We start from the raw sequence: 10,850 nt of genomic DNA, 5'->3' as shown, positions 1-10,850 counted from the left end.
CCCGTCTTCCTTCTCTCTTCCATTTCGGGGAGATAAGACCATAGCAGTTACAGTTCTGTTTCCTCCGTCAAACCCTTAAAAAAAAAAAAAAAAAAAAAAAAAACACCTGTTTATATTTCCACAGCCAGACTACTTCTAGTTTAACGTACACGAACCAACCTATTCCTTATTTTTGTTCCGCTTTCCTTCTTATCTCCCGCAGAGGATCCTGGATGAGGATAGTTCAGGATGTACGCCAGGCGTGTCTTCTAGTCATCAAGCCCCGGCCACCATCAGCACCGGTAGCATATCTCCACCTCCAGGCCAAGGACCCGGGTTCGATTACCTGTACGAGTTTTCAGAGACGCGTAAAGTTCTGGAGGAATTCTTCAAACCGGGAGACAATGTGAACAATATCAACAACTCGGGCACCAATAGTCATCAGTTTAGGGTAAGACGACGCCATTTTGAAACAAGCATTGTACTATTAAATGTTTTCTAAATAAATAAAACAATACCTAGGTACATTAAATTTTGAAACGAGCATTGTACTATTTTTTTATTTATTATTTTTTTTTATTTCTATTTATTAAAGTGTTCTAACAATTGTACTATTAAATGTTTTCTAATTCTAAATAAATAAAATAATACCTAGGTACCTAAATGCTTTTAAAACAGAGCCTGTGTTGCATGATAATTATCAATTATAATTTATAATATACCTAACTTGTCGATTTTTCCTTTAGAAAGTTTTGACTAAAAGTGAAGAGGTTTGATAGAGGGACCTGTAACGAAGGAGATCATATCATCCCGAAAGCGGAGAGAAGGAGGACTGGATATCTTAGTACTCGAGGGCCTTATTAATAATGATAATAAATAAATAAATGTCTTTTCTTTGTGTTACGATATCACAACTTTGGTGCTCACTGCAGCATTGTAGGATTTTTCCAAATACATATACAAGTGTTGCTCAAGTTCAAGAAGAAACTGAAAACTCTTCTACTCATCCAATACCCGTGAGTATAGTACAGAATATGACCCACTTTACATAGAACAGTAAAAAGTATTCAGAACAAAGGGATAAACTGTAACAACAAAGGTCTTCTGATCCCGAAATCGAAGAGTGGATTGGAAGATTAGAACACATCACATGCCTTTAAGCACACTCCATTTGTCAAGGGTCTAGGCATTACCTTGCCCTTGGGATCAATTTAATTTGAAGAAACCTTTTACTGATGAAAATTTGTTATGAAGCTAACAGACTAGTTAGCTTGGAGAGTAGCTGCCTTGTAAGTGCTGGGTTGCGTGTTCGATTCCCGCCCGGGGTGGACTCTATCCTTAACGGGTAAAGTTTGTTCTCGAAACAGCTAGCGTTCTTCTATCCTGTCCTCCTTCTCTCTTCGATTTACGGGATGAGAAGACCCCTGTTGTTACATTTCTCTCAATCAAACCTCTTGGGGGGAAAAATAATAAAAAGAACTGCCTTTTACTTTCCCTTTACTATAATTTGGAAAGTAATGTATTTCTTCTTCTCTTCATCAGATCAACACTAAACTTGGCCAAAAAGGACGATCAAACTCCAGCATCAAAGGCCATCTCCTTCCCCTCTCCTACTCTTCCTATCGCTCTCCTCCTGAAACCCCTGCAAAAGCGGTTCCTATTTCACTTCGCCGGATCCAAGCAGACCAATAGAATTGACAAGCCGGAGTGGTTTCTCACACTGATACTGGGTTGGCTCAAGGATCATCAGGACTTTGTGGAGAGACATGTGCAGCCCTTGTACAACGAAACGGGACATGGAAATGCCAAGGTAATGGGAACAATAGAATGGAACAAATGGATAGGTGGTCTTTTTTTTCAAGAAGTTGGATAGAGGGTAGCGCGCCTGCCTTTTAAGGTCGCGGGTTCGCGCCTGGGCTTAATTATGAGCGGAGAAAGTTCGTTCTCGAAACGGCTTTCTCCCACCCTGTCCTTCTCTCTTCGATTGCGGGACGATAAGACCCTCGTTGTTACAGTTCCCTCTATCACACATTGAAAAATACTTTCCTGAATGCAACCGCGTTACTTTTGGTGACAAATACAAAAATCGTCTCAAAGCAACTTTCTGTTTCGTTTTATAGATCGAGTTAATGAGAGGTCTAGTACAGCTGTGCGTTCATAAACTCCAATCCGACATGAGTAATCTCGTATCTGACGATCTTCTGTTTTCTCACACGGTGGATGAAGTTCTGGGGTTTGAGAAAGAGTTGCGCGATATCTACTGCTATCCGTCCACCGAGCCTTCTGTACTACAGGTAAGAAAGAGGAAGCAAGAGAGTGGAGGCCCGTTCCCACTTGTGAGTTTAATCCGATTTTTTTTTTCCGAATGTCCTGTAGGGCAGCCCTTGTACAACGAAACGGGACATGGAAATGCCAAGGTAATGGGAACAATAGAATGGAACAAATGGATAGGTGGTCTTTTTTTTTCAAGAAGTTGGATAGAGGGTAGCGCGCCTGCCTTTTAAGGTCGCGGGTTCGCGCCTGGGCTTAATTATGAACGGAGAAAGTTTGTTCTCGAAACGGCTTTCTCCCACCCTGTCTTTCTCTCTTCGATTGTGGGACGATAAGACCCTCGTTGTTACAGTACCCTCTATCACACATTGAAGAATACTTCCCTGAATGCAACCGCGTTACTTTTGGTGACAAATACAAAAATCGTCTCAAAGCAACTTTCTGTTTCGTTTTATAGATCGAGTTAATGAGAGGTCTAGTACAGCTGTGCGTTCATAAACTCCAATCCGACATGAGTAATCTCGTATCTGACGATCTTCTATTTTCTCACACGGTGGATGAAGTTCTGGGGTTTGAGAAAGAGTTGCGCGATATCTACTGCTATCCGTCCACCGAGCCTTCTGTACTACAGGTAAGAAAGAGGAAGCAAGAGAGTGGAGGCCCGTTCCCACTTGTGAGTTTGATCCGATTTTTTTCCCGAATGTCCTGTAGGCAATGTAATTTAAATGAGTGTTCCCACTACATACGACACGGCTTTGAGTTGGGGTTGATGTAAATGTTAATGAGGTGAGTAGGTACGCAGTCTATAAATTTTACTAATTGTACGATCATATTGTTTGGTAAATTTTTCATGGGGACCTGAAAGTTTGGACCGTTCAAAATTTCGTACTGTCTGTGTGTAGTGTACTGTACCTACTGTATAAAATTGTGCAATCTTAATTGCAACGACTGCAAGTTAATGTCAGCCTCTCAGAAGCCATCTGCTGTTTATCGACCTGGCAAAGGGTTTAGTTCTCGTCCCGACCTTAACTCAGTTCAATTCTATCGCTTGCCTTTTCAGGTGTTCACGCAACCCCCTGTGCTTACACTCTGGATAGAACTTGAGGGCAAATTTGCACGAGACAAAATGGATGTGATGTTTGAATCAGAGACTGCATGGAGTGAATGTCACTCCTCTAATGAAGAGGTAGGTAGATTCGTAGAAGCTTAACCCATCTTGCAGGTCTGTTTGCCCTTATTGAGCTTTTTGTGTTTGGAGTTAAGATGAAAAGGAAAAAAAAACACCCTTTTTTTTTTTTTTTTTTTTTTTTTTTTTTTAGAAAATTGGTAATATAAATAATGTTCTCATGCCCCTAAAAGTCATGAAATATACTTAGGTACCCATGTATTTTATGTAGAGCACAAATTACTAGATTTAATTTCCTATCTACACTCACAGTTTATTTATTATAAACTCTGTCTGATCTAATTGATATTGACCTTGAAAATTTTAGCCATACTTAGTCCCCAATTCTTAAATAAATCTTTTATTTTTAAACTGATACCTAAGTGGGGTAAAAGAACACTCAAATAAGCATCATTCAATAGGATAAGGAAAGTCGTGTGATGTTCACACCAGATTTTTTTTTTTTTTTTTATTGGTACCTAATATAAATAATGGTCTCATGCCCCTAAAAGTCTTAGTCTTAAATAAATCTTGTATTTTTAAACTGATACCTAATGGCTTTTTTCTCAGGATAATATTGACAAAATCAATCAACTAGAGCAAGCCAAACTGTACATTTCGTGTTTGCAATGGGTGGATCAAATCAATGAGGAGCTCAAGATTGAGTATGAAAACCCCTATGGTATTGAATTGTATCAGAGATTGTGTAAGCTGGCAGTACTCCTATCCACATCACACTGTAAACATCTGTATGAATTTGTTGTTCAGGTGAGAAGAATTGATTTTAGCCAGGTATTTTTTTTAACTTTTATTTTTTAAAGAGGTTTCATAGAGGGAACTGTAACTGCTAGGATCTTATCGTCTCAAAATCGAAACCTTATCCATTTAGGATAAAATCCGCCCCGGGCGTGATTCGAACCCGCGGCCTAGAGCTTACAAGGCAGACGCGCTACCAACCAATCTAAAACGAGATTACATACAATATTATGGGAAAACTTTGAACTACATCTTTCTGACTCCCCATGAGTTCACGTAACGTGACGTGATGGTAGTATGTTTCTACCTTGGGTTTCAGTAACACGACGGTTACGGAGTTTGGTATAGGGCGGATAACTCCTTTAACAACGAGATTACATACAATATTATGGGAAAACTTTGAACTACATCTTTCTGACTCCCCATGAGTTCACGTAACGTGACGTGATGGTAGTGTGTTTCTACGTTAGGTTTCAGTAACACGACGGTTACGGAGTTTGGTATAGGGCGGATAACTCCTTTAATGCTAAAGTTCTAAAAGGCTTTACGCCACCTAACTTGGTTCTGTTGGAGTTTTAACCAACCTCTTAGAAGGTCATATACAAAAAGCCCACTCAGAGCCTTAGGTGTAGGGACAAACAGCCCTAAAGGATGGGTTAAGCTTCTACGAATCTAGCGGTGGATGAAGTTCTGGGGTTTGAGAAAGAGTTGCGCGATATCTACTGCTATCCGTCCACCGAGCCTTCTGTACTACAGGTAAGAAAAAGGAAGCAAGAGAGTGGAGGCCCGTTCCCACTTGTGAGTTTGATCCGATTTTTTTCCCGAATGTCCTGTAGGCAATGTAATTTAAATGAGTGTTCCCACTACATACGACACGGCTTTGAGTTGGGGTTGATGTAAATGTTAATGAGGTGAGTAGGTACGCAGTCTATAAATTTTACTAATTCTAGGATCATATTGTTTGGTAAATTTTTCATGGGGACTTGAAAGTTTGGACCGTTCAATATTTCGTACTGTCTGTGTGTAGTGTAGTGTACTGTACTGTATAAAATTGTGCAATCTTAATTGCAACGACTGCAAGTTAATGTCAGCCTCTCAGACGCCATCTGCTGTTTATCGACCTGGCAAAGGGTTTAGTTCTCGTCCTGACCTTAACTCAGTTCAATTCTATCGCTTGCCTTTTCAGGTGTTCACGCAACCCCCTGTGCTTACACTCTGGATAGAACTTGAGGGCAAATTTGCACGAGACAAAATGGATGTGATGTTTGAATCAGAGACTGCATGGAGTGAATGTCACTCCTCTAACGAAGAGGTAGGTAGATTCGTAGAAGCTTAACCCATCTTGCAGGTCTGTTTGCCCTTACACCTAAGCCTCAGATTGAGCTTTTTGTGTTTGGAGTTAAGATAGGTATCTTTGTGTTTCGCCCAACATAAGACAGTGGCAATAGCGCGTTGAATGCACCAGTTCCCTATGGATCACTGAAATTAAGCAACGTTCCGCATGGTTAGTATCCGGATGGGTGATCTGGGCAATCGCGTGCTGCGGACTTTTCCCAGCCCTACTCAGGGTGGGTGAGGTTAATGTGAGTATGGCGGGTGAACTCACGTCACCAAAAGCCTTACTTTGCCGTTATGTTCTACTGACGAAATTATTATTATTATTAGTTTTTTTTTTTTAATAGGCGCTTTAACTATGGTTTATACATGTCGTTCACGCTGACGACATTAAATAAATAAATAATAATAATAATAATAATAATAAAAAAAACAAATTCATCTAAACCAGAATATGTTTTTTCAGATCAAACTATACGAATGTCCCGAACTGTTCATTCTTCTCCTAAGCACAATGACTGAGCGCTATGAAGCTCTGCCCACTCTAGAAGCCAAAGCTGAATTCCTGGAATTACAATTATCATTACTGGACGAGTATAGATTGCGGTTGATACAGGTGATGCATGAGAATGAGAGTCTGCTGGTTCAAATCCTCAACACGGCACATTATCTTCACTATACTGTGAACGAGTGGAGTGGAGCTCTGGTGAGTGTAAAGCTATAAAGGTAGAAACACCACCATCAGAGCTCACGTGAGGTGATGGTAGTGTGGCTGTCCTGAACGAGATTACATACAATATTATGGGAAAACTTTGAACTACATCTTTCTGACTCCCCATGAGTTCACGTAACGTGACGTGATGGTAGTATGTTTCTACCTTGGGTTTCAGTAACACGACGGTTACGGAGTTTGGTATAGGGCGGATAACTCCTTTAACGCTAAAGTTCTAAAAGGCTTTACGCCACCTAACTTGGTTCTGTTGGAGTTTTAACCAACCTCTTAGAAGGTCATATACAAAAAGCCCACTCAGAGCCTTAGGTGTAGGGACAAACAGCCCTAAAGGATGGGTTAAGCTTCTACGAATCTAGCTTTTTCAAGGCAGACGTAGATCAACGTCTCATCTGGATGATGTTATGGAATAGTTGGGAAGAACGTTTGATAAAATTCAGGAGTTGGTAACAGACGAAATATTATTCCAAAGTGAGATATTGACTGACAGCATTCATACTAACCCCATATATGAATGAATATTGACTGACAGCATTCATACTAACCCCATATATGAATGAATATTGACTGACAGCATTCATACTAACCCCATATATGAATGAATATTGACTGACAGCATTCATACTAACCCCATATATGAATGAATATTGACTGACAGCATTCATACTAACCCCATATATGAATGAATATTGACTGACAGCATTCATACTAACCCCATATATGAATGAATATTGACTGACAGCATTCATACTAACCCCATATATGAATGAATATTGACTGACAGCATTCATACTAACCCCATATATGAATGAATAACCCCTTGGTTTCAGCACTTCATCCTGCTGCAGCAGTTCCGTGGTGGTTCCGGACTCGGGAGTACCGTGTTCGATGAAATCCTCTCTCTCCTCGACAAGATGATATGTGATCTTCGTGAGACCACGTTGAAGTCAGCTGTGGTCGCTGTCACCGCTAAAGCTCGTCGTTACTGCAATGAGAACTGGTTGGCCAAGGAGCTTCCCAGTGTGGAGGTTGAGGGTTCGATGACGCCCAGTGCTTGTCTCATGTTCAAGGAGCTGTCCAGTCAACTGTATGTGTTGCATGAAGGTCTGGCAACGTCGCTGTTTACGCATGTGTGGGAGAATTTGGCAACTACGCTGAGTAATGTAAGTATATTCTGTAGCAATAATTCACTAGTTATTGGTGTCGAGTGGATTGGAACACATCACATGCCCTCAGGCACACTCCTTTGGGACCAATTTGATTTGAAAAATAGAAACTGCTGGCAAGAAAAGGACTTTTCAGCTCTATGCTGGCAATCTAGATGAATGAAGTATGGCAAGTGTAAAAGAAGACCTGTTCCCAGTACTCAGGCTCTTGATTTGTATCGGTGACGTAGTTCGATCCCAGCCGAGGCATGGAATTTTATCCTCATTTATTTGAGAATATGACCTCATAATCATGGGGCTCTAAGGGTTAGGTGGTAGGGAACGCCTCCAGCGTTAACCTCGCCTAGTACTTGCCGTCTACTCATGAGTCTATTATTTTATTTGTTCCATTTGATTTTCAGTTTCTGTTTGATGAGCTAATCCTGGCTAACAAGTTCAGCAAGGCAGGAGGAAAGCAGCTTCACTTCGATATCACGAGGAATTTGCTTCCGCTGTTTGCTCACTATACTGCTCATCCCGAACGTCATTTTAACAGGTAAGAAACAACCGTTCTCATGGTAGATTAGCTTTTTTGTGGAGATGAAATGTTCCAAAGACGCCCATTACAAAAACCTTTGCAATCGGGAGTGTGGGATTGATGTCCGGATACCAGGGCATCCAGACCCAACACTAAAAACTAAAACCCAACTTCTCATTTAATTAGCTAGCGCTATAATATTATAAATCGTGGTAGAAACTTGCTCCCAGGCGAATGATGCTATGGTGTTAAACTAGGCTTGCCAAACGTCCCGAATTGGCCGGGACAGTCCCGAATTTCAGGGGGTGTCCCGGCGTCCCGTTCAGTTTTTCATTTTAGGGCGTTTTGTCCCGAATTTCCGTTTTTGTCCCAGAAAAAATTCGGGACGCGTTTTTTAACTTTAAAATTAGGTACCTCTATAAATCAGAATTTGATTTGGCGATTTGGCGATTATGTTCGCGGATTTGGCGATTATGTTCGCGGATTTCCACTTTGCTAAACCTTTATAAACGAGAATGTTGTACTCCCTAAACCGCGCCTCCTAAACGAAAAAATGAGCTTGGTCCCTTGGATTCTCCCGTTTATCCAGTCGTCGAGGGCTGTATTTTGTTTATCTGTTTTTAATAATAGGTATGTTACCTATCTCCTATTCTTACTCTATGGTGATCTCTTGGCGTTATGTTCGGCGGATTTTGGCGATTATGTGTCGCGATTTGGCGTTATGTTCGCGGATTTGCCGATTATGTTCGCGGATTGTTCGCGATTATGTTCGGCGGATTTCGCGATTATGTTCGCCGGATTTTTGGCGATTAATGCTTCGCGGATTTGGGGATTGTGTTCCGCGGATTTCGCGATTATGTTCGCGGATTTCGCGATATGTTCGCAGGATTTGGCGATTACTGTCGCGGATTTGGCGATTGGTTCGCCGGAGTTCGCGATTATTGCTGCGGATTCGCCGATTATGTTCCGCAGCGATTTCGCGATTATGTTTCGCGGATTTGGCGATTTTTGTTCGCGGATATTGGCTATTTTGTTTCGCGGATTTCGCGATTAATGTTCGCGGATTTGGCGATTATGTTCCGCGGATTTCGCGATTATTTTCGCGGATTTCGCGATTATTTTCGCGGATTTCGCGATTATTTTCGCGGATTTCGCGATTATTTTCGCGGATTTCGCGATTATTTTCGCGGATTTCGCGATTATTTTCGCGGATTTCGCGATTATGTTTGCGGATTTCGCGATTATTTTCGCGGATTTCGCGATTATTTTCGCGGATTTGGCGATTTTGTTCGCGGATTTTGCGATTATGTTCGCGGATTTCGCGATTATGTTTGCGGATTTCGCGATTATTTTCGCGGATTTCGCGATTATTTTCGCGGATTTGGCGATTTTGTTCGCGGATTTTGCGATTATGTTCGCGGATTTGGCAATTATGTTCGCGGATTCGCGTCCCGAATCGACATTTTGGATATTTGGCAAGCCTATGTTAAACACCTGATGGGGGAAAAATCTTGCTACTAATTCTGTTATTTTTGATACCAATGTTATGAAACCACTTCTACCTCATTTTTTTTGGTTTTTGGAGTAAACGTTCAGTTCATGAGAGAGAAACATTTATTTCATGATAAATAAAGCAGGCTGCCAGCCTGTGACCGGTTGCACATCACAGCCAAACCATCATTCCATTGGAAATATTCATTCTCGTGGGGGGCTTCTTTTTTCTTGATTTTTTTCAAACATACATATATGTATTACTTTATTCCTCAGGTTGCTAGAAGCTTGTCACCTCCTTAGTATAGATCAAGTACCCAAGAATCCATTGCATGGGCTGAAATTCTTATCCAGGGAAGATTGTTTCCGAGTTTTGAGAAATAGAAGTGATATGAACATACGAGTGAGCATTCACGATTTGGAGTAATTGGATGGCGTTTCAAACTCGAAGCTAGGTAGACTAGTCTACAACCAAGAAAGTCTCTCATCCTGGTAATTCTAAAAGGCTTTACGCCACCTAACTTGGTTCTGTTGGAGTTTTAACCAACCTCTTAGAAGGTCATATACAAAAAGCCCACTCAGAGGCTTAGGTGTAGGGACAAACAGCCTTTTTCAAGGCAGACGTAGATCAACGTCTCATCTGGATGATGTTATGGAATAGTTGGGAAGAACGTTTGATAAAATTCAGGAGTTGGTAACAGACGAAATATTATTCCAAAGTGAGATATTGACTGACAGCATTCATACTAACCCCATATATGAATGAATATTGACTGACAGCATTCATACTAACCCCATATATGAATGAATAACCCCTTGGTTTCAGCACTTCATCCTGCTGCAGCAGTTCCGTGGTGGTTCCGGACTCGGGAGTACCGTGTTCGATGAAATCCTCTCTCTCCTCGACAAGATGATATGTGATCTTCGTGAGACCACGTTGAAGTCAGCTGTGGTCGCTGTCACCGCTAAAGCTCGTCGTTACTGCAATGAGAACTGGTTGGCCAAGGAGCTTCCCAGTGTGGAGGTTGAGGGTTCGATGACGCCCAGTGCTTGTCTCATGTTCAAGGAGCTGTCCAGTCAACTGTATGTGTTGCATGAAGGTCTGGCAACGTCGCTGTTTACGCATGTGTGGGAGAATTTGGCAACTACGCTGAGTAATGTAAGTATATTCTGTAGCAATAATTCACTAGTTATTGGTGTCGAGTGGATTGGAACACATCACATGCCCTCAGGCACACTCCTTTGGGACCAATTTGATTTGAAAAATAGAAACTGCTGGCAAGAAAAGGACTTTTCAGCTCTATGCTGGCAATCTAGATGAATGAAGTATGGCAAGTGTAAAAGAAGACCTGTTCCCAGTACTAAGGCTCTTGATTTGTATCGGTGACGTAGTTCGATCCCAGCCGAGGCATGGAATTTTATCCTCATTTATTTGAGAAT

The 10,850-nt window shown here is 41.4% G+C and overlaps 1 protein-coding gene across 1 annotated transcript in view; it reads left to right on the top strand.

The window, feature by feature from the left end:
- Positions 1-10,850, top strand: part of LOC103517022 (RAD50-interacting protein 1) — a gene marked incomplete in the record, with an annotated part of 20,056 nt that overhangs the window by 8,197 nt on the left and 1,009 nt on the right. The window contains 13 exon segments of the mRNA XM_026829102.1: positions 944-995; positions 1,522-1,789; positions 2,100-2,273; positions 2,361-2,396; positions 2,708-2,881; positions 3,311-3,436; positions 3,986-4,154; positions 4,848-4,927; positions 5,358-5,483; positions 5,973-6,212; positions 7,067-7,399; positions 7,804-7,937; positions 9,687-9,906. Of these exon segments, the coding sequence (XP_026684903.1) occupies positions 944-995; positions 1,522-1,789; positions 2,100-2,273; positions 2,361-2,396; positions 2,708-2,881; positions 3,311-3,436; positions 3,986-4,154; positions 4,848-4,927; positions 5,358-5,483; positions 5,973-6,212; positions 7,067-7,399; positions 7,804-7,937; positions 9,687-9,837 (2,063 nt within the window).

This window comes from Diaphorina citri, unplaced genomic scaffold (assembly GCF_000475195.1).
Source record: "Diaphorina citri unplaced genomic scaffold, Diaci psyllid genome assembly version 1.1 scaffold54, whole genome shotgun sequence".
Classification (NCBI taxonomy): domain Eukaryota; kingdom Metazoa; phylum Arthropoda; class Insecta; order Hemiptera; family Psyllidae; genus Diaphorina; species Diaphorina citri.
This window is presented reverse-complemented; position numbering and strand designations above follow the sequence as displayed.